Source organism: Motacilla alba, unplaced genomic scaffold (assembly GCF_015832195.1).
Source record: "Motacilla alba alba isolate MOTALB_02 unplaced genomic scaffold, Motacilla_alba_V1.0_pri HiC_scaffold_48, whole genome shotgun sequence".
Classification (NCBI taxonomy): Eukaryota; Metazoa; Chordata; class Aves; order Passeriformes; family Motacillidae; genus Motacilla; species Motacilla alba.
The window spans coordinates 44,651-68,538 of NW_024037590.1; the positions used below are offsets into that span (position 1 = coordinate 44,651).

The 23,888-nt window shown below is 53.0% G+C and overlaps 1 protein-coding gene across 1 annotated transcript in view; it reads right to left on the reverse strand.

The window, feature by feature from the left end:
• Positions 1-23,888, reverse strand: part of LOC119696828 (zinc finger protein 883-like) — a 252,044-nt gene that overhangs the window by 35,163 nt on the left and 192,993 nt on the right. The window contains exon 3 of the mRNA XM_038126667.1: positions 12,657-13,328. Coding sequence (XP_037982595.1) covers positions 12,657-13,328 — 672 coding nt within the window. The remainder of the gene's footprint in view (positions 1-12,656; positions 13,329-23,888) is intronic.

Here is a 23,888-nt window from a genome sequence, read left to right on the forward strand (position 1 = left end):
AATGTCTACTTCTGCATTAGGCTGAACACAACTTCTCTGGAGGGGTTTTCACAAAGTTGGGAGACAAAAAGGCACCCATTGGTTGCAGCTCAGACGATCCAGTGCAGTGGCAAGGGCAGTGTTGTGGAGGCTGTGACAGGGCCACGTTTCTGCTGCCTGACTTGGGACAAGTAAATTCAACCAGGGCCTTTTTTTTCATCTGAGTGGAGTCTTTTTCAGATGGGTGCTTGGATGAGAAGTCTCAGCCTAGAAGCAAGATGCCATTCCACAGAGATGCGGTTCTCATCCATGTGGTTTGGCCTGGCTGAATCATGGATTTCTTACCCTCAAACAGTATCAAGTTTGAGTAGTGAGTAGCAAGGCAATTCCTGAGCAACATCAGTCAACAGGTGTCTCAATGTGGACTTTTTGTCTTGATATTCCTGTCCTTCCTACAATTTGCTTGATGGACAGCATGTTTGGTTTCTTTTGTGCTGTGCTGCAATCAGCATTTAAGACAGGAATTTGCTCCTTGCTCTCTCTTCATGGCAGTTGCAGAGCTACTTGTACCTGTTCTCCTCTGATAACAGAGGGGATTAATTTAGCTCTGTCATGCTCAGCAGTGGCAGGAAAGTGACCACATGCCTCCGTAGCATGGCTAGCATCTTCCCGTGCTCATGGAAGAGACAGGTTGATCCAGGAGAATTGTTCCCAGTGGTGTTGTTAAGCTGTGGATCTGGTCTCTAGGGAAGCAAATGAAATGTGAGTGTAGTTCTGGGGTGTCTGGCTTCTGGTTTTATCTCCGTTACTGATTTTCTGAATCTTTCAAATATGGCCCTGTTTATCTGCTCAGATGCATCCGAGCTACTTCTCCAGGTTGTCATGCCTGGTTGTAGAGACACTTCTCCAGAGTGATGAGTTTCCTTATTATAAGACACACACGTCCCATATGGGGAGGCATTTAAACTTGGAAGTAGTGTCTGTCTTTCTCCACAAAGCAATGTGACCTGTGTGCCTTGGCAGCCATCTGAAGAAAGATCAGATGCACCTCATCCTTGGTTTTCCTGAGTGAGCACTGCTGAGAATGTTACTTGCAGATTGTCTCCTGTAATGATTGTCACGAGGTCCACGTCGCACTTCAGAGCCTCATGATTTTCCAGCTTGAAATCACATAATTAGGAAAGCTGCTGAAGATGTTTTGCTCACAATTAACTGAAGGTATTACCTGTGGCTGCAGCTCTCTCCACAGAGAGCAGCAGGCACAACTTTCCCAGGCATTGTCCTGGGGAAGGCTGTGAGAAGATCAGAGAAAAGAATGAGAAACAAGTCTTATCTTCCCTTTGCTGCACCTGTTGTTGTGAACATGTGGAATGTGTCATGGAGATTTGTTTGCCAAAGGGTGATTTCTTAATTGGCCACTGGTGATGGTGTTTGGATTCAATTGACCAATCTGGTCTGCATCAGACTGTCTGCAAGGGCGATGAGTTTCTTAATATGTATAGTATAGTATAGTATAGTATAGTATAGTATAGTATAGTATAGTATAGTATAGTATAGTATAGTATAGGATAGTATAGTATAATAAAGGGATTGATCAGCCTTCTGGAATCATGGAGTCAATGGTAATTATTTCCATGATGGGGATGCCATGCTATGATAATTATCACCAACAGGTCTTCATTTGGTTTTATTTCCCAGGGTGAAATCTACCTCTGATGGACACCTCCTACACCCTGCAAAAGCCCAGGTCACGTTACCTCCAGCTGTGGAAGGAACGGAGCTGCTCCAGAAGCTTTACAATCTCCTGGAAGCCAAGGGCTTTCAGACACGGCTGGAAGGAGTGGCACTCCTCCAAGACCTGTGTAAAACCAGCCCCCAGCTCATCTCCACTAACATTGTCCAAGTATGTAGGGTATCTTCACTGTTCCTTTCCTTTAGCTCCTTTCCTGAGCCTGTAGCTGTGAAGTTAATTCCGTGTGTCTTGGCACTCCATCCTGGCTGTTTGGGACACGCTGGTCCCTCTTTCCCAGACAAATTTAATTCAGGTCCAGGCTTCAGGACAAGTTATTTCAGTCCAGCTGTATTTGTCTGGCAGGTGCCTATTGATGCTGTTCATCAGAGGAGGACAGAATTTTCTGCTGGTGTAACTGCTGCTCTCTCCTACTCCCACTTGGGTTAAGTGGAGGGAATCCCGCCACTGAAGGCATGGCAGTTATTCTCTAGACCAAAAATGGGTTTGCATAGGGAAGAGAAGGATCAGGCTGGGTTGGTTTATAAACCCAGTTGTTTTTTTAAAGAATACTTCTATATACTCCATCTTGTCTTGCACAGCTACAACTCTGGCTACTCATTTCCATCCTTGTTCCTATTCCTCTTGGTAAAGACAGTGCTCACCCTTGCTGGGGGAGTCTTTTTTTTCTCTTTGGAAAAAGAGGAAAACAGCTAAGGACTAATCTCTGCCTTCTCCTCCCAGTAGCTGCTTTTTCCCTTTTTCCAGGAGAAGGTGCCTGATGATGTGGCTGTCAAGGGACTGAAGCTGCTCTAATGAGAGCTGTACAGCACATTGAATTTCAGAAGTCTACCTGTTACTTAGAGAAATGGTCTGGATCCTGGAAGAGTTGATCAGAGCCCTGCACTTCTCCCGACACTGCCTCTGAGACAAACAAAAGAAAACTTAGATCTCCTCCAGCCATAGATTTGGCAAAATCCTAATTGGCCTCAGTACTTGAGGCAACTGTATAGAAAACCAGGCATTGTAAACATCTGCTTCCACCCTTCTAAAGCAAAGGTTGTCTTTAGCATTAAGAAATGGAATTGATTTAATGATTTATCGATGGAGAGAAGTAGCATAGGAACTATTCTGTCCCCAGCCAAACCTCTTAAAACCTGAAGAAAATCTTTCCACCAGCATGAGGTTGTGGCACCATTCCAGTGAGTGGCCCCCAGGAAAACAGTGAAATTGTGCAAGCAAGTGCTGAGCTGACAGAAAGGATCACTTTCCTCTTTTACACTGCTGACTGCTACATCCACTCTTCAAACAAGGACATTTGAATCCAGCCTTCATGTTGTTTGTTCTCTTCACAGATTTTTGATTATTTTGTCCTGAGAATATCTGACAGCCACAAGAAAGTGAAGCAGAAGGCGCTGGACGTGCTGGCTGAAATCACAGGCGTGCTGAAAGATGCCTTGAACCCTGTGATCATCGGTTTGGTGGAAGGAATAACAAAGAACCTGAACTCCAAGGATCCCAGGGTTCGTGCCGCAGCTGTGAAAGCCCTGGAAGAAGCCATTGCTCATTTAGGTAAGGCTGAGCCCTGGCATGGACTCTGCTCAACTGCGTCTGTCTCTCCCACACAAGAGAACGCTGAGTGCCTTGATAGCTGCTGTTGTCTGTGCAACGCTCCAGCTGGCATCCAGCAGAAGCTGTGGAGGTGCAGTCCTTATGCCCCAGTCCCCCAACAGGCTTGAAGGTGACCAGCCTTTCCCAAAAGTCCCAGGAGCCCTTGGCTCTGTGCTGCTTGTCTGAAGAGCAAGTTCCAGACTACAGCTTTGCTACAATTCAGAGGCAAAGCGGGTTTTGGAGTTTGCTTGGGCCCCGTTTGACCTCCCAAATGAATAGCTTTGCTGTTGGCATGAAGGGACACTGAACCCCCAGAGCTTCTGCAGAGCAGCCACCTGGAAGGCTCCACATTATAGGCATTAGCTGCCTATTTTCCACTTTTCTTCTTTGTCTTCTGTTTTCAAAGGGGAGCTTATGATTCGCCCAGTTCATTTCTTTATAACAAACAGGTATAAACCCAGCTGTCAATGTTGTTCCACGTGATGTTTTGCATGGGGCAAGATGGCTGTAGCAAACAACTCCATAGGCCAGGGCTGCTCTAAATTCCTTTGCCACAGAGATTTATGTCAGCTCTGAAAATGCCCCACTGGGGAAATATGCCTGAAAAAAGGAGTGCTGAAGAGGCAGGTCTTCAAGGGGAGTTTCCACTTTCTCCTCCCCAGCTGCTCTGTGAACCCCCAAACTGCCTGACTCAGTGCCTTTCTGTGTCCCAAGTATGGGCTTCTTCCTTCTTGCTCTGGGATGCAAAAGCTTTTCACTGCTTACATGTGACTGAACTCTTGAGGTCCCTGGTGTGAAATGTTTTAACATAGCTCCTGGTACAGCAGACAAGTTTGGATTTACAAATGTGAAAGGAGAGCTTTTCTTTTGGAATTTAAAAGCTTGCCCAGTAGGCTGGAAGGGAAGAAGAGAAGGATTCAAAAATCAGCAGAAATGTACTTTATTTTATAAAATGGGGCTGCCCCTGCCCTTTCCCTCCCCACTGTCCTTTCTCCTATGACCTCAGAAGAGTGAGCAGAAACATGTGTTTCACTTGTAGATAAAGTATCACTGCTGAAAGAGTTCAGCTACCAATGGAATCAACTGAGTGGCCAAGCTCTGCTGGATGTCACCGAGCGTATCACAGGTACGGCCTCCCCTTCTAAGCCAAGAGGTCTTCCCAGGGAGTCTTTACAGGGAATGCCTGTGAACAGACACTAGAGTAGCTCCTCCAAATCAGGAGGTGCTGAGCTTGTCCCTCGTGCCCAATACCCATGGCAGGTGTATTTGGCAGGTTTCCCCTGGCTGCTGCAGAGCTGTGCAGCATCTGAGATGGGGGCGGCGCTCGGCCTCGGGGCTGAGCTCTCACTGGGGCATCTCAGCTCCAGAACCCAGCTCCAGGAAAGGGAGGGGCTAAAAATACCCCAGCTGGCTCCTCTCTGGGAAGCTCAGGGACATTTGTGACCTTGTAGGAAAAATGGTGGCAAATGCAGCTTCAGGGGATCAGTTTTATCCTCAGAGAATTCTTGTTTTTGTCTCAGAAAGTTTGGAGGCTGAACCGTGCAGAGCCTGGGGGTCACAGCTTAGGTGAAAACTCAACAGATGTATTAGAGGCACGGATTCAGTGCAGGGCAGCCTCTGGGGGCAGAGGGACAGAAGCAGAGTGCTGAGGCTCCCTGCCTGTGCTGTCAAAGTGGCATTGGACTGAGCATTTCAGGGTGTGCAAACAGTGTCTGCCTGTGTCAGCGCTGTCCAAAATGCTACAAATGCAGCTGATAATTGATTCCTCAGAGGAGTTTGCTATGTCAGCAATAGCCAAGGAATGGAAAAATGATCATCTCAATAGACAGTAGAGAAGACGATTGATAGCCTTGCTTTAACTGGGGCTAAATCCACTGCTAATTAGGCCAACATCTTTGAATGCAAGGTTTCATACACTTTGTGTCCTCATTAGGAATCTCAAAAGGGCATGTTCAGCCATTGGGGATGTCAAAGGCCCTTTAAAGAGCATTTGAATAAAGTCCATCTCCAGCAATAGGGAATTTAGTTCTGCAGTTCTTTTGATCTCTTTTCCAAATAAAGGAATTAACCATAAATTGGGACTACTTCAGAAAAAGCAGATGTTCTCTCTGAGATTGAGTAGGAACAGACAGCTGTTCCTCATGTTCAACAGTCACCGATGTCTTTAATTGCATTTAAACTCAAATGAATTCTCATTTTAAGATGGGTACCATAACCCTTTCCCGCTTAGCAGAATTGGTTTTGGGTACTTTCAGGAGCTGTTTCAATGTTGATGACTGCTGCTGGATTACCAGCATAGAGAAAATGAAGTCTCTTCCACCACAGAATATTAAATGGCTGCTAGATAACATGATGCCTGATCAGAAAATAAGAATGGTCTCCAGAGCATTTCAGGTTTTGATCTCTCAGCCAAATCTGCCATGCTAGAAGCCTGTTGGTAGTAAATTTTTGTCTGTGTTTGATATAGTTCAGTTCAGAAAATGAGCAGAGAGCAGATTTCAGAGACAATAAGAGAAAACACTTGTGGTTTGGTTAAATTTCAGTCCCCTGTGTGGCATTTTTCTCCCTCTATGCCCCTATTTCAGTGGACATTATAAGAAAAAAGGCCATTACCATGGGGAGGGGAAGTGGCATTAAAATGTGGAGATGCTCAAATGCCACAGCAATGGGGTCTGGGTAATTATCTAAGACACCCTGAGGTTTGAAACAGCAGTTTGTTGGAAGCCACAAAAGCCTTCTGCCAAGGACACCAGCTAGTCACTGATGTTTCTAATCCAGCTGTCAAGCAGCAGCCATCGCTGCTGGGCTGGAGTTTTGAGGTGTGTTCTAATACTGCCCTTTGCTGTGTGCCACTGAGCAAAGGGAAGAGCCAGATGAGACATCTGGCACTTGACATCAACGTTACAAAAATGGAATCATCCCTTTTATTAGAAATCTCTCCATTTCCTCTCTACGGTGCATTTGCAAATCTTCAGTGTGGGTTTAGACAACTTCTTAATGGGAATAAAAGGCACTTTGACACTTCATTCATTGTTCATGCAGAAAGAGATTGTGAAATAATGTAGTAAAGGTACGAAGTCTGCCACAGGAACAAGGCTCTGGTTGGAGAAATTAGTCCTGAGGGGCTGGTGGCTCTGTTTCAAGGATGATCAGCTGCTTTGCCCGTTTCTGGATCATGGGGCTCTGGGTGCTGTTTTGCTGAACTTAGCCAGAGAGGCTTGCAAGAAGCAAAAGCAGAGGGAGAGCCTTGTTGGCATTAAGGTTGGTGGTTAAGAAGCTGTGTCTCTCTCCCGGCAGTGCTTGTGGAGTGGGTTTATGCCAGCAGCCCTGAAGTGGTCCAGCGCTACGCCCTGCCCGTGCTCTGGTCCTTCCTGGAGAACAAGGCGCTGCCTGTCCGAAGTGCCAATGTCCGCACTGTGGCCACCAAGCTTGCCTCTGCCCTCTACAAGGGGATGGGCACCAAGCTGAAGAAATGTGCTGCCAGCAAGCCTCCACATGTGCGGGAAAGCCTCTCCAAAATGTTGGGCTGGTGAAGGCGTGATGTTCTCCAGAAAGCTGAGGAAGTGCTGAGTTGGACACCTGCGGATTTGCCTTTTTAGCTGTGCCAAAAATGACGGAATACTAAGGGCGGGTGTGCATCTGCCCCCGCTCTCTCCATCGCCCTTCCTAGTCATGGCAGGGGGGCCTGAAGCAACTCCAGAGTGAGGACAAGGTGAAGGCGATCATGGCTCAGCCTCACACAGAGGTGAGGGGGGAGCTGGGCCGCTCTCTGGTGGGAGAAAGGGTCTTGTGGCAGCCCAGAGAGCCTGTGCACATTCCCAGGGAACAGCTGTGCCCTGCCTGTGCCCCCTGCAATGAGCTGGGCTGCTGCCAGTGCCCCGTGGAGCTGTAGGGCTGCTGAGCTGTGGGGCACGGAGAGGAGCAGGAGGGGGCATGTGCAGCTGAGCCATTCCTGGAAAGCACAGGGCTCTGGGCTCCCTGCTGTCCCAGGGCAGCCCAGAGGCCAGGGTGTTCCTGTGCTAGCTCTGTGGAAGTGGGTCAGGGTTTTGCCCTGGCCTGCCTCCCGTGAGTGCCAGCAGGAGCCTGTTTCCCTGTGCAGCTGTTTAGAAGTGTGCAGGAAGTCTGTCCCATGAAATATGGAGCTTTAGCTGCTTTATGTTTGCATCATGGCCTCTGTTCTACTTTGTGTCTCCATTTTGCAGATCTGACTGGTTAGTCTTACTGAGAAGTTTTCTCTGGACAATTCCCATGTTCCCTTACCCACAAAGTCCTTGCCTTCCGTCCAGAAGAGCTCTCTTTCCTCCAAGCTCAGGAAGAATCTGCTGCCTGCATGAAGAGCATTTGAAGAATAGGATTTATGTGTTAGGCTTGATAGTTACGTATGTACATGTGTTTTGATTGTATCTTTAAATTTTGATGACAACTTTTTATTTTTATATATTTTATTTTGATGACAAAAAAGAGTAAATAAACAAATTTAAATCAACCAAGATTGTTGCTGTTTGTTTAAGGGGCCCCAGGGGTCCCCCCGGGCCCGCTAAGCTGTATGTTGGCTGGTAGCAGCAGGCAGGCAAGGAAACTCCACACGGCTTTGTCCTAGGGTGACGTTATGATGCTTGTATCCCCATTTGTGTGTTCTGTTTATGCTGGATATTATGTTCTGTGCCTTCAAGACTGGCTCTGAAGAGCGAATGTTTTGTTTTGGGTTTTGTTATCTGCCCGCTCCCCCACGGCTGGCGGGACACAGAGACAGGGAGTACATAGTGCGGCTTTTGCTTTTTGCTGGGCTTTTTGCTTTGCTCTTGCTCTGGCTTCTGCTTGCTCCTGCTTCGCTCTTGCTTTTGCTTTTGCTTCTGCTCATTAGTTAGTTTAGCTAAGCAGTCCAATTTTTTTTTCCCTGGACTGTTTTTTTTCTTTTTCTTTTTCTTTTTTTTCCTTTTTCCCTTTTTTTTTCCTTCCCTTTTTGGAACTACTCGAACCTGCTCTGGACTGGGACCTGGAAACACCGAGAGCTTGCACCTCGTGGCTTGCAGCAGCCATCCCCAGCGCCGGAGGGACTGACAACAGAGCAACCACCCCCCAAGAGAGACTTTCTGAATTTGTCATCCTTTTCAGAGTGGTGAAGGAGTGTTATCATCCGGTATTGTTCATGCTGTGTGCTGGGGGTGCTGTGCCTGTTAAATAAAGAGGTTCTTTCCACTTCTCTCTGTGGAATCCTTCCCGAACCCATTGGGGGGAGGGGCTGTGTGGGTTTGCTTTCTGGAGGGGCCTCCTTTTGCAGGTTTTCTTCCAAATTTGCCCTAAACTAGGACAACATCCCAAGATCAGCCAGACCTGTCAGGTGGCCCCTGGGAGGCCAAGCCAGCCAGACCTGGTCCATCTTCCCTGGGCTCCATGGGGCCCCACAGTATCCCAATGGTCCCTTGCTGCCATGAGGCCCTGAGGTGTCATAATGGCCCCTTGGTGACACGAGGCCCTGAAGGGTGGGAATGGTCTCCATGCTTCCATCAGGCCCCACAGAGCCATACTGGTCTCTGGGTCCATGAAGCCCCGCTGTGTCACCATGGCCCCTTGGCTCCATGGGCTCCAGAGGTGCCACAAGGATCCCCTTGGCTCCATGGGCTCCAGAGGTGCCACAAGGATCCCCTGGGTTCCATGGGCTCCAGAGGTGCCACAAGGATCCCCTTGGTTCCATGGGCTCCAGAGGTGCCACAAGGATCCCCTGGGTTCCATGGGCTCCAGAGGTGCCACAAGGATCCCCTGGGTTCCATGGGCTCCAGAGGTGCCACAAGGATCCCCTTGGTTCCAGGAGGTCCCCACAGTGTCACAGGGATCTCCATGGGAAGGAAAGAACCCAGCCCCAGTGTCGCAGGGGCAGCCACCAGAGGCCAAGGCCAGCCAGCCTTGACGGTACTGGCAGATTTTGCCTGGCAGCAACCCTGGGATATGGGGAATTTGGGAGGCGGAACCCCAATTTCAGACATGGACACCCGGAGGAGAAGGACGGTTCTTTTCCATAGGAAGGAAAGCACCGAGCCCCAGTGTTTGGGCAGCAGGCCAAGGGCAGCCAGACCTGTCTGTCCTGGCAGCTTCCACTTGGGAGCAATCCTTGGATGTACAGAGCTTTGGAGGTGGAATCCCAGTTTTGGCCGTGGTCAAGATGGATGGTTTTTTCCCATAGGACAGTAAAGTCCAAGTGTTTTGGAAGAAGATGAGAGGTGGCCACCCTCAGGCCAAGCCAGCCAGACCTGTCTCTCCTGGCACCTTTGGTCTAGAGGCTGTCCTTGCACTGAGGGCATTTTGGGGGTGGAATCTCAGTTTTGGCTGTGGGTGCCTGGACAGGAAGAAGAGTTCTTTTTATTAGGAAGGAAAGCACCGAGCCCCAGGGTTTCAGAGGCAGATGAGGGCCAGCCCTCAGGAAGCCAAGGCCAGCCAGACTTGTCAGTCCTGGCAGCTTTGGTCTGGGAGCTATCCATGGATATAGGGAATGCCCAGGTTTGGCCATGGGTTCCTGGCCAAGATGGATGGTTTTTTCCCATGAGAAAGAAAAGCACACGGTTCAGGATGCAAAGGCAGACAAGAAAACCACAGCGAGACGCAGGGAGAAGAAAGACTAAAATTAACTGAAATATTAAACTGCATGCGTAGAAGGATTTGACCAATCCTGTATTAGCTTGAGGCGTGAACAGCAGCACACAGTATAAATATGGCTTGCTGTTTGCAATAAATCAGCTGCACTTGATCACACTGATCATGGCGTGATGGCCCGTTACTGATCCTCCACAGAGCTCCTTGGCCAAAAAGGGACCCAGAACACCCCAAACCCCACCAAAACACCCCAAACCCCCCAAAAAAACCAACAACCAAGAAACCAGGCCTGAAACACCCCAAAATCCTGAAAAACTGCCCCAAACCCGCCCCTACATACCCAAAACCTACCCCAAAACACACCAAATCCCTCCAAACATCCCCAAAATCCTTTGAAATTGCACCTGAATACCCTGAAGCTGCCCCAAAACACCTCAAATCCCTTCAAGCTGTCCCAAAATCCCATAGAAACACCCCAAAACCCCAAAGAAACACCCTAAATCCCATAGAAATATTCTGAAATCCCTCTAAACCACCCCTAAACACCCTAAATCCCCTAAAACTGATCCCAAATCCCAGAGAGATACTCCAAAATCCCAGAAAACTGCCCTCAAAATGGTCCTGACCCTGCCCTAATCCGCCCCCCGCTCCCCTGCTACCCCAGGTAAATTCAGCTCAGCCCAAATCCTCCTTTCTTTATTCCAAATCCTCCTTTTTTCTCAATGCCAAAATCTCTTTTCATCCCTAATCTCTTTAGTTGACCCCTAATCCTTCTTGTCCTCCCCAAATTTCCTTTTCCCACCACAAATTCTCCTTTTTCTACCCCAAATCTTTTGTGTGTCCTCAAATCCCTTTTCCACCCAAAATCTCCACCTCAAATCCCCTTTCCCCACCCCAAATCCCCTTTTCCCCACCCAGAATCTTTCCCCATCCTGAATCCCCCGATTCCCACCCCAATCCCCCTTTTTTTCCCCAGCATTGTACCCAGGGTCTCTCTGCAGACATTGCACCTGGAACTGCCCCAAACAAACCCCAAACAACCCCAAACAAACTCCAAACAAATCCCACTGTGCCCCCAGGGCTGGAGTGGGTTTGGGGGGTTGGGGATTGGGGGGGTCATGGCTCCAAACTGCGGGGATTGGGGAGGTTTGATCCTAAAATTTGGGGTTTGGGCTGGTTTGACATCTCGGGGCTCACGGGTTCAGGATTTGGGGGTTTGGGATTTGGGGGTTTTTGTACCCAGGATTTGGGGATCAGGGGGTTTGACCCCAAACTTTGGGATCAGGGCAGTTGGACATCCCAGATGTTTCAAACCCCAGGATTTGGGGTCGGGGGAAGTTGACCCCAAGATTTCGCGTGTTTGACCCCAATGTTTGACCCCCCCCAGGTTTGGGGTCGGGGTTGAGATCGGAGCCATTCCCTGGAAACAGCGGCAGGATCGGGATTGCGAACTGGAACGAGATTGGGATCGGGAAGGGCAGAGAGCCCGGCCCAGTCCCGGGATGGAGCCATGCCCACAATCGCGGGCCCCTCCCCAGCCGCAGCCCCTCCGCAGCCGCTGAACGGAGCCTCCCTCAATCGCAGCCCGCCCCAGTGCGGATCGGAGCCATCCCCAGAGCCTCCCCCATTCCCGGCGCGGAGCCTTCGATCCCTTGCTGGGGCGGCTGCTGCCGCTTCCAGCCCATTGCTGGCGGCTCCGAAGGGCTCCGGGGAGCCTCCCCATTTTGGGGGTGCCCCCAAAACCGAGCATGGGGGAGGGGACTGGGGACTGGGACAACGATGGGGAAGGGGCGGCAGAGCGCGGGAAAAGAGGGGATGGGACCCCCAAACAGGATCCAGCCAGCTTGGTGGGGCCGCCTTTAGCCCTGGATGGGAGCCAAAGGAGCCAAGGGCAGCCAATGCTTTTTCCCAGCCCGTGCCATCCCAGCCCGTGCCATCCCAGCCCATATAATCCCAGCCCAGTTTATCCCAGTCTGTGTCGTCCTGATCTGTTCGGTCCCATCCCATGTGCTCCCAGCCCATGTTTGATCCCAGTCTGGGTGGTCCTGCTCACACTCCCAGGGTCTGGAATTCCAGTTCCCAGCCAGGAAAAAATGTTCCTGCCCTTGAACTTCCTTCCTATCCTCTTAACAAATTACAATAACATTTCAATTAAATAAATTCTACTTAGAATGAAATAAACTTGAATAAAAATGAAATATAATAATTTCAACTCTTCCTTACAATACTCCAATGATTCAAGCAAAACAACAACAGCTATTACTGTAACATTACCAATACATATAAATAAATTATATACAAAAAAATACCTTTTGAAGGTTTTAACTCAATAACCAATAGACTTTAGATAAAAAATATCTAAAAAACCAAGCATACAATCTAACCCACCTTAGTAAAACAATTCCTATTACAAATACACCAAACACAAAACCAAACACCATCATAATTTCTCATACATTTTAACCAAACAACTGAACTTTAACAACACCCTTGAGTACTCTAAACCAATTAAAATTATTTTTAAAAATTTATTTGTGGGTGGGTGGTTTTACTTGGATATTGGTTTTGGATTGTTTGGGTTGGATGATGTAAAAAATGGGATTTTTATAAGAATTTAATCATCTGAAGGCGGCACTCTGCAAACAGAGCTGACTGAGAATGAACGGGACAGAAATCAGTAAGGGCTTCCCTTACCGGTGCCTCCGTTGGTGTCGGGTCAAGGCAGAGCTGCAGGAGAAGCTCTTCCCACACTGGGGACACTCGTAGGGCCTCTCCCCAGTGTGGATGCGCCGGTGGGTGATGAGGGTGGAGTTGTGCCTGAATCCCTTCCCGCAGTCGGGGCAGCAGAAGGGCCTCTGCTCTGTGTGAATCCAATAGTGCCGGAGGAGACTGGAGCTGATCCGAAACCTCTTCCTGCATTGATCACACTCGTAGGGCCTCTCCCCAGTGTGGGTCCTCTGGTGCTGGATCAGGGTAGAACACTGGCTGAAGCTCTTCCCACATTCCCTACACTTATAGGGCTGTTCCCCAGTGTGGGTCCTCTGGTGGTGGATCAGGTGGGAGCTCTGCCTGAAGCTCTTCCCACACTCCTCACACTCGTGGGGCCTCTCCCCAGTGTGGATGCGCCGGTGCCTGACAAGATGGGCGTTGTGCCTGAAGCCCTGCCCGCAGTCGGGGCAGTGGAAGGGCCTCTCCTCTGTGTGCGTGCGCTGGTGCACGAGGAGATCAGAGCTGGTCTGAAACCTCTTCCTGCACTGATCACACACGTAGGGCCTCTCCCCAGTGTGGCTCCTCTGGTGCTTGATCAGCTCAGAGCTCCACCTGAAGCTCTTCCCACACTCCACGCACGTGTGGGGCTTCTCCCCATCATGGAGCTGCTCATGGAGCACCAGCTCCGAGCTCTGGCTCCATCTCCGGCCGCCTTCCCGGCCCAGGCTGGGTCTTTCCCCCTCAGATCGCCGCCATCTGCCTTTGCAGCCCCTCCTCGTGCGGCATCTCCGGGCCTTTTCCTCCCCGTTGCCTTCCTGCGCCGTGGAGCCGCTCCAAACGGCCTCTGCCACGAGCTTCTGCCCCGGGGATTTGTCCTCCCTGCTCTCCAGCCTCAGCTCCTGCTCTGGGGGAGGAAGGACAAGCAGAGGATGGCATTTGCCTCCGGGCCACAGGCAAGGGCAAGGAGATGCCCCAGGGCGTCCCCGGCACAGGGGCTGTGCTGCAGCCGGGGCCCTGCTGGGCTGGGAGATGGAGCAGGACACAGGGGCAAAGGGGCACTGACTTCTTCCTCACCTGCCTGAGTGTCCCGGGGCATCTTCCTCTTCCTCACAGCCTCCCAGGGCTTGGTAATGGGAAATCCTGGTTTGGGGAAAACAAGGGATGAGCATGGTGAGTTTGAAGGTCCCCATGCCCAAGTCCAGCTCTAGAGATCACGAGGCATGTGGAGCCAATAAAACCTCCAAAGACTTTTATTAAACACCAAGATTCAGCCCTGGAAAAGCCTCCCAGGAGTTCCCTGTCCCTGCTCCCTCCCCTCTGGTGTTCAGGGTTCCCCCTGTCCCAGCTGCTGGGGTCACGCTTGGATTGGGGGTCCCCCTTCTCCTGGGTGCCCGCCCTGCCCAGGCTGCTGGCAGTCCCAGCAATCCCAAAAGCTCCCCCCTCTCCGCTCTCCCCATGCAGGGATGCCGGGGCTTTCTGGGCTCCCTTTTGGGCTCCCTTCTCCCCTCACTCTCTGCTTTGGGCTGCAGGGGCTCCAAGGAGTCCCCCCTGCCCCTCTCCGGGCTCTTGAGGCTCCCGCCAATGGCGCCGCTCCCCCCTCTCTGGGCTCCCCACTTTGGGCTCCTGGCGGACACAGGGCTCTGCTCCTCCAGGCTGCCTCTGCCGGCAGCCGCCACCGGCACCCCCAATGTCCCCCCAAGGGGCCTTTCCCGCTCAGCCTTGGACTGCTGCATTCTCCAAACATCCCCCAAAAACCCAACTGGGAACAACTGGGAGTGACTGGCTGCATGCTGGGGGTGACTGGAAACAACTGGGCTTATACTGGGATCAACTGGGATCATGCTGGAGGTGACTGGGATCATCCTGGCAGTCAGTGCCACTACTCTGAGGCTGACTGGGAGTGCTTGGCAGCAAATGGGATCCTACTGGAACAAACTGGGACTGACTGGGAACATGCTGCAGGGAACTGGGCTACACAGGGACTGACTGGAACAAAAGGGAGGGTGCAAAAGAGCAACTGGAACCATGTGGAGCACAACTGGTTCATACTGGCAGCCACTGGGAGCACACTGGGCTCACATTTGGATCATACTGGGAGGGACTGGACTGACACTGGGAGGATCTGAGAGTGACTGGGAACACACCCTGCACATCATCCCCCACACTGGGCCTGACTGGGAGCAACTGGGAGCACGCTGGGAGCAAATGGCATCAGACTGGGACTGACTGGCTTGATCCAGGAAGCAACTGGAACCATGCTGGAGGCAGCTGGGACCACACTGGGAGAGACTGGAAGCAACGGGGATTATACTGGCACCACCCTGGGAGGGCTGGCATGTGACTGGGATCAAACTGGAGCTTCCTGGGATCATCCTGGGGTTGAAACCGAGCAACTGGGATCCCACTTTGGGCTACTGGGAGCAGCTGAGAGAAACTGGGATCATGCTGCAAGCAAACTGGAGCAACTGGGAAGGACTGGATGCATGCTGGAGGCAACTGGGATATTCTGGGCATGACTGGGGGATCACACTGGGATAACTGACACCTTACTGGGGCCACTGGCAGTGCCTGGAAATGACTGCAGACATGCTGGGGGCAACTGGGATATACTGGGAGTGTCTGTGACCATCCTGGGGGGACTGGAACCTCCCTGGGAACAACTGGGACCATGCTGGGGAGAACTGGGACCACCCTGGGGGCAACTGGAAGTGAGCGGGACCATGCTGGGAGGGACTGGGATCATCTGGGGAGTGACTGGGACTATAGCAGGGGCAACTGGGTTCAACTGGGACCATACTGGGAGGGTCTGTAACCACAGTGGAGTGATGGAACCACACTGGGAACAGCTGGGCCCATGCTGGGAGCTGTTATTAGAGGAACTGGGAGCAACTGGGATAGAACTATGGTCAAGTGAACCACAGTGAGCTAACTGGGAGTGCCTGGCAATGACTACGGGCATGTTGGAGGCAACTGGGATATACTGGGAGTGTCTGAGACCATATGGTGGTAACTGGGACCACACTGGGAATGTGCTGGGGGAACTGGGAACAAGTGGGAGTGATGGGATCATAGTGGGAGTGACTAGGTCTATGCAGGGGGCAACTGAGAGGAACTGAGAATAGACTGGATCAAAGTGGGACAAACTGGGAGCAACTGGGTCCTTGCTGGGACCAAATTGCATCATCATATTGAGTGACTGGGACCAACTGGGCTCATACTGGGAGCAGCCACTCCCAGCCCCAGGACACCCCAAAAACACCTCCTGGGGACCCCCGATGTCCCCCCGAGGGCCATCTGCGGCTCGGCTTTGCAGCCCTGCCAGCTCCAAACATCCCCCCCAAAAAACCCCAAAGCCAGGCACCCCCCGGCAGATTTGGGCCCAGCTCCCCCTGCCCGGGCACCTGCGGCACGGGGGGCGATGCTCCCGGGGCTGCGGCCACTTCAGGCAGCGCCAGAGGCACCAGATTCCTTCTGTCCCCTTCTCCTGCTCTTCCTGCTGCCGCTCGGCCTCTTCCTCCCTCCCTCCTCCTCCTCCCCGTTCCCCAAGGCCCAACCCTGAGGGGAAAGGGGGCAAGGAAAGGGTGGGAACTGTGAGGGGAAAGGGCTGGGGCCAAGGGGACGCGCGGCTCCAAAAGGGCCCGGTTTGGCTCTAAATCACCCAAAAGGGCCTCAAATGCAGTTGAAATTAGCCAGCTGTGGCCGAAAACCAGCCAAAGAAGATTTAAATTATCCGAGGGCTCTAATACCCAACCAAAGGGGCCTAGAATTGCCCAAACTGGTTTACACCTCCCTCAAAATGGCCTAAAATTACCCTTAAATCTCCAAAATGTGCCTAAAATCCACGCTGCACGTACCTGCTTCAGCCTCAAATCTCCCGAATGAGCCTCAAATTCATTCAGTTCTGCCAGAAATCACCCAAGTTGACCTAAAATCACGCGCACGTGCCTGAAACCAACACAAGAGGGCCTAAAGTCATCCTAAACGACTTTGTTTGGTGTAAAGTGTCCCAAAGAAGCAAGAAAACTACTCAAATGAGCCCAAAATCACCAAAACCAGAGACCTAAAATCACTCACCCAGGATTAAATTCACTCACATGGGTGTAAAATCATCCAAAGGGATCCCAAATCCCGCCTCAACCCCACCAGATTGGGCCGAAATTCAGCCAAAGGGGCCTCAAATGCCCCCGCACAGGCTGGGGATCCCTGGCGGCAGCTGAAGCCCAGCCTAAAGCTGCCCCGCCCGGCCCAAAACGCCCCCGAGGGGCCGAGCCCGAGGCCGAGCCCGGCAGCGGCTCCGCGCTCGCTCCGGGCCCTCCGCGCTCGCTCCGGGCAGTTTTGGCCGCGGCCCCGGACGGGCCCGGGCGGGACTGGGAGGGAGCAGGGAGGGCTCGGCAGGGCTCGGCCATTTGGGGCTCGCTTGGCCTCGGGCCGTTGTGCTGGGAGTTGAGGGGCAGTCGCTGTGGGCTGTGCACACAATGATTGCCTTTGGGGCAGCTGGGCAATTTCGGGGGGTTGTGGATTCTGGGGGGTTCTATTGGTGCTTTGAGGGGGGGGTGTTTTTCTGGGAGAGTTTGGCGTTTTATTAATTTTTTTGGTTTCTTTTTTAAATTCGGGGGGTTTTACTGGGATTTTCTGGGAATGTTGTGGGGTTGTCTGGAAATTTTGGGTTGTTTTAGTGGAATTTCTGGGGGATTTTGGGAGCCTTACTGGAATTTTCCAGGTGTTTAGATGGATTCTTTTGAGGTCTAGGTTGTTTGAGGAATTTTTGGGGCTTTTTTTTGTGGAATTTTTTGGTGTTTTTGGGTGTTGCCCAGATTTCTTTGGGTCTTGGGAGGATTTGTGGAGCTTCTGGGGGGTTTGGGGACATTTATGGGGGATTTGTGAGATTTAATTGGGATTTTGGAGAGTTTGTTGGGATTTCAAGAGATTTGGTGGGCTTTTATTGGGATTCTAGGATGTCCTAATGGGATTCTGTGAGATTTAATTGGGATTTCATGGGTTTTATTTGACTTTTGGGGCTTTTAAGGAGATCTCGTGGCCTCTCAGCCCTTCCCTACACCCAGGTATAAACCCAAAGCCTCCCCCCAAAATTCCACTAAAACCCCACAAATCCCCTAAATATCCCAATGAAACCCTCCAAAACCCCAGAGAATCCCACAAAATCCCAGTGGAACTCACCAAAATTTAAAAAGAACTCCCAAAAATTTCAATGAATCCCCCCTCAAAAAAAACAAAAAAAACAAACAAAAAACAACCCCAATAAAATCGCCGAAAAACCAAAATGCCCCAAATTAACAAAAGTCCCCAAAATTGTGTAACCCCCCCAAAAAAACCAATAAATCTCTCCAAACACCCCAATAGTTCCCCCTAAACTCCAAACAAAATTCTCCAAAGCCCAAAAAAGCCGCCCCAAAATCCCCCAAAACCCACCCCAAACCCCAGAATCCCCCCACACTCCCTGGGGCCGTCCTGGCTCAGGGGCACCGGCCGGTGGAACAGGAGCCGCTTCAGGGGGCCCTCGGAGCTTTTTGGGGAGGGGGCACCATGGGAGACCCCCAAAAACGGGGGAGGGGGAGCCTCTGTTGTGCCCCCTCCCAAAAAAAAAACCCAGATCCCCGTTCAGGGTGGGCCTGGGACCCCCCGGTACCCCCAAATCTCCCCCAGGACCCCTCCAGGAACCCCAAACCTCCCAGACTCCACCTAAGGTTGGCCCAGGACCACCCTGGCCCCCCAAACCCCCCCCCAATTACTCTTAGACCCCCCAGTTCCCCGCAAAATTGACCCCAGACCTACTTGAGACTTCCCAAATCCCATCAGACTGCCCCAAATCCCTCTCAGACCCCTCAATCCCCCCAAACCCAATAAAATCCCCTCAGACTCCCATACATGCCCCCCAGACCCACCTCAGAAACCTCCAGATCCCCTCAGAAACCCCCTCAGTTCCTCTCGCAATCCCCCCAAAATCCCCTCAGACCGCCTCAATTCCCCTCAGATCGCCCTAAACCCACCTGAGAACGCTCCAGACCCTGTCAAGCTTCCCCCAAAGCTCCCTAGAGCCCCCTCACTCCCCCCCAAACCCACCGCACACCCCCTATTCCCTGTCACAGCCCCCCAGGTTCCCCCGGCCCCACCTCAGCTCCGCCTCAGCAGCTCTGTCCTCAACATCTCCCGCCTCCGCCGCGCGCGCGGGCTCCCCCAGCCAATCCCTGCGCCGCGCCCCGAACCAACCAATCACCGCGCCGCACTTCCCCGAACCACCCAATCACCGCGCGGCTCCCCTCAGCAACGCCCGCCTCCGCCGCGCCGCTGCGGCCAATCAGAGGCGAGCCGCAGGCGGCGCCCCTCGGCCGCCGGGGCCGGGCCCCCGGGGGGTCTGGGGAGGGGCCGGGGGCGCTGAGGCGGCACCGGGGGCCGGGAGGGGTCTGGAGCGGGGCTCTGGGAGGGGTCGGGGGGGTTTGGGGAGGGGTCGTAGGGAGCTCTTTGGGGGGTCTGGGGGAGGGGTTTTGGGGGGCCTGGAGTGTCCTGGGCCGGGTTTGGGAGGGGCTGGGGGGTCCTGGAAGGGTCCTGGGGGGATCTGGGGAGGGGCCTTGGGAAGGGTCTGGGGGGGTCTCAGGGGACAGCCTGGGCTGGGCCCGATTGGGGTCTGGGGGCTCTCAGGGGGTTCTGGGGGGGCTTTGGGGATCCTGGGCCAACCTTGGGGGGCTCTGGGGGGGTTTGGGGTTCCTGGAGGCGTCCCGGGGGGTCCCAGGCCCACCCTGAACCGGGGTCTGGGGGTTTTTTTTTGGGAGGGGGCACAACAGGCATTCCCCCTCCCCCGTTTTTTGGGGTCTCCCATGGTGCCCCCTCCCCAAAAAGCTCCGAGGGCCCCCTGAAGCGGCTCCTGTTCCACCGGCCGGTGCCCCTGAGCCAGGATGGCCCCAGGGAGTGTGGGGGGATTCTGGGGTTTGGGGTGGGTTTTTGGGGATTTTGGGGCGGCTTTTTTGGGCTTTGGAGAATTTTGTTTGGAGTTTAGGGGGAACTATTGGGGTGTTTGGAGAGATTTATTGGGTTTTTTGGGGGGGTTACACAATTTTGGGGACTTTTGTTAATTTGGGGCGTTTTGGTTTTTCGGCGATTTTATTGGGGTTGGTTTTTGTTTGTTTTTTGGGTTTTTTTGAGGGGGGATTCATTGAAATTTTTGGGAGTTTTTTAATTTCAGTGGGTTCCACTGGGATTTTGTGGGATTCTCTGGGGTTTTGGAGGGTTTCATTGGGATGTTTAGGGGATTTGTGGGGTTTTAGTGGAATTTTGGGGGGAGGCTTTGGGTTTATACCTGGGTGTAGGGAAGGGCTGAGAGGCCCCAAGACCTCCTTAAAAGCCCCAAAAGTCAAATAAAACCCATGAAATCCCAATTAAATCTCACATAATCCCATTAGGACATCCTAGAATGCCAATTAAAGCCCACAAAATCTCTTGAAATCCCAACAAATTCTCCAAAATCCCAATTAAATCTCACAAATCCCCCATAAATGTCCCCAAAGCCCCCAGAAGCTCCACAAATCCTCCCAAGACCCAAAGAAATCTGGGCAACACCCAAAAAACCCAAAAAATTCCACAAAAAAAACCCCCAAAAATTCCTCAAACAACCTAGACCTCAAAAGAATCCATCTAAACACCTGGAAAATTCCAGTAAGGCTCCCAAAATGCCCCAGAAATTCCAATAAAACCCCCCTAAAAATTCCAGACAACCCCACAAAATCCCAGTAAAACCCCCAAATTTAAAAAAGAAACCAAAAAAATTAATAAGCCGCCAAACTCTCCCAGAAAAACACCCCCCCCTCAAAGCACCAATAGAACCCCCCAGAATCCACAACCCCCCGAAATTGCCCAGCTGCCCCAAAGGCAATCATTGTGTGCACAGCCCGCAGCGACTGCCCCTCAACTCCCAGCACAACGGCCCGAGGCCAAGCGAGCCCCAAATGGCCGAGCCCTGCCGAGCCCTCCCTGCTCCCTCCCAGTCCCGCCCGGGCCCGTCCGGGGCCGCGGCCAAAACTGCCCGGAGCGAGCGCGGAGGGCCCGGAGCGAGCGCGGAGCCGCTGCCGGGCTCGGCCTCGGGCTCGGCCCCTCGGGGGCGTTTTGGGCCGGGCGGGGCAGCTTTAGGCTGGGCTTCAGCTGCCGCCAGGGATCCCCAGCCTGTGCGGGGGCATTTGAGGCCCCTTTGGCTGAATTTCGGCCCAATCTGGTGGGGTTGAGGCGGGATTTGGGATCCCTTTGGATGATTTTACACCCATGTGAGTGAATTTAATCCTGGGTGAGTGATTTTAGGTCTCTGGTTTTGGTGATTTTGGGCTCATTTGAGTAGATTTTTTGCTTCTTTGGGAGACTTTACACCAAACAAAGTAGTTTAGGATGACTTTTGGTCCTCTTGTGTTGGTTTCAGGCACGTGTGGGCGATTTTAGGTCAACTTGGGTGATTTCTGGCAGAACTGAATGAATTTGAGGCTCATTCGGGAGATTTGAGGCTGAAGCAGGTACGTGCAGCGTGGATTTTAGGCGCATTTTGGAGATTTAAGGGTGATTTTAGGCCATTGTGAGGGAGGTGTAAACCAGTTTGGGCAATTCTAGGCCCCTTTGGTTGGGTATTAGACCCCTTTGGATAATTTTAATCTTCTTTGGCTGGTTTTTTGCCACAGCTGGCTAATTTCAGCTGCATTTGAGGCCCTTTTGGGTGATTTAGAGCCAAACCGGGCCCTTTTGGAGCCGCGCGTCCCCTTGGCCCCGGCCCTTTCCCCTCACGGTTCCCGCCCTTTCCTTGCCCCCTTTCCCCTCAGGGTTGGGCCTTGGGGAACGGGGAGGAGGAGGAGGGAGGGAGGAAGAGGCCGAGCGGCAGCAGGAAGAGCAGGAGAAGGGGACAGAAGGAATCTGGTGCCTCTGGCGCTGCCTGAAGTGGCCGCAGCCCCGGGAGCATCGCCCCCCGTGCCGCAGGTGCCCAGGCAGGGGGAGCTGGGCCCAAATCTGCCGGGGGGTGCCTGGCTTTGGGGTTTTTTGGGGGGGATGTTTGGGGCTGGCAGGGCTGCAAAGCCAAGCCGCAGATGGCCCTCGGGGGGACACGGGGGGTCCCCGGGAGGTGTTTTTGGGGGTCCCGGGGCCGGCAGTGGCTGCTTCCAGTATGAGCCCAGTTGGCCCCCCCGTGTGCCCCAGTTTCCTCGGCACACCCAAGATGAGCCCAGTCATTCCCTGTGATGATGCAATTTGCTCCCAGCAAGGTCCCAGTTGCTCCCAGTTCCTCCCGCTTTGATCTCATGTGTTCCCAGGTCTCCCAATCCTCCCCTAACATAGTCCTTGTCACTCCCACTATGATCCCAGTCTCTCCCAGCTGGTCCCCAGTCACTCCCACATGCCCACAGCGTGTTCCCGGTTCCACCAGCACATTCCCAGTCACTCCCAGTCTGGTCCCAGTCACCATCAGTATGGCCTGTGACGCTCCCAGTTTTTCCCAGTTGCCTCCAGCATGATCCCAGTTTCTCCAGTTGTGGTCTCAGTCCTCTCAACATGGTTCCAGTACCTCCAAGTTTATCCCAGTTGATCCCAATGTGTTCACATTTTCCTCCCAGCATGGGCCCAGTAGTTCCCAGTAACCCCCAGACAGGTTCCTTTCACATCCACTGTAATCCCAGTATGATTGCAGCCACTCCAGTATGATCCCAGTCACTTGCAGTCTAATCCCAGTTGCTCCCAGAACCTCACAGTCTGATCCCAGTGCCCCCAGTTCTATCCCAGTTGCTCCCAGCATGGGCCCAGCTGTTCCCAGTGTGGTTCCATCACTCCACTGTGGTTACAGACCCTCCCAGTATGGTCCCAGTTGAACCCAGTTGCCCCTGCTATAGTCCCAGTCACTCCCCAGATGATCCCAGTCCCTCCCAGCATGGTCCCACTCACTCCCAGTTGCCCCCAGGGTGGTCCCAGTTCTCCCCAGCATGGTCCCAGCTGTTCCCAGTGTGGTTTCAGTCCCCCCCAGGATGGTCAAGACACTCCCAGCATATCCCAGTTGCCCCCAGCATGTCTGCAGTCATTTCCAGGCACTGCCAGTGGCCCCAGTAAGGTGTCAGTTATCCCAGTGTGATCCCCCAGTCATACCCAGAATATCCCAGTTGCCTCCAGCGTGCATCCAGTCCTTCCCAGTTGCTCCAGTTTGCTTGCAGCATGATCACACTTTCTCTCAGCTGCTCCCAGTAGCCCAAAGTGGGATCCCAGTCGCTCGGTTTCAACCCCAGGATGATCCCAAGAAGCTCCAGTTTGATCCCAGTCACATGCCAGCCCTCCCAGGGTGGTCCCAGTATAATGCCATTTGCTCCCAGTCTCTCCCAGTATGGTCCCAGCTGCCTCCAGCATGGTTCCAGTTGCATCTTGGATCAAGCCAGTCAGTCCCAGTATGATGCCATTTGCTCCCAGTGTGCTCCCAGTTGCTCCCAGTCAGGCCCAGTGTGGGGGATGATGTGCAGGGTGTGTTCCCAGTCACTCTCAGATCCTCCCAGTGTCAGTCCAGTCCCTCCCAGTATGATCCAAATGTGAGCCCAGTGTGCTCCCAGTCGCTGCCAGTATGAACCAGTTGTGCTCCACATGGTTCCAGTTGCTCTCTTGCACCCTCCCTTTTGTTCCAGTCACTCCCAGTGTAGACCAGTTGCCTGCAGCATGTTCCCAGTCAGTCCCAGTTTGTCCCAGTAGGATACCATTTGCTGCCAAGCACTCCCAGTCAGCCTCAGTGTAGTGGCACTGACTGCCAGGACGATCCCAGTCACCTCCAGCATGATCCCAGTTGATCCCAGTATAAGCCCAGTTGTTTCCAGTCACCCCCAGCATGCAGCCAGTCACTCCCAGTTGCTCCCAGTTGGGTTTTTGGGGGATGTTTGGAGAATGCAGCAGTCCAGGGCTGAGCGGGAAAGGCCCCTTGGGGGGACATTGGGGGTGCCGGTGGCGGCTGCCGGCAGAGGCAGCCTGGAGGAGCAGAGCCCTGTGTCCGCCAGGAGCCCAAAGTGGGGAGCCCAGAGAGGGGGGAGCGGCGCCATTGGCGGGAGCCTCAAGAGCCCGGAGAGGGGCAGGGGGGACTCCTTGGAGCCCCTGCAGCCCAAAGCAGAGAGTGAGGGGAGAAGGGAGCCCAAAAGGGAGCCCAAAAAGCCCCGGCATCCCTGCATGGGGAGAGCGGAGAGGGGGGAGCTTTTGGGATTGCTGGGACTGCCAGCAGCCTGGGCAGGGCGGGCACCCAGGAGAAGGGGGACCCCCAATGCAAGTGTGA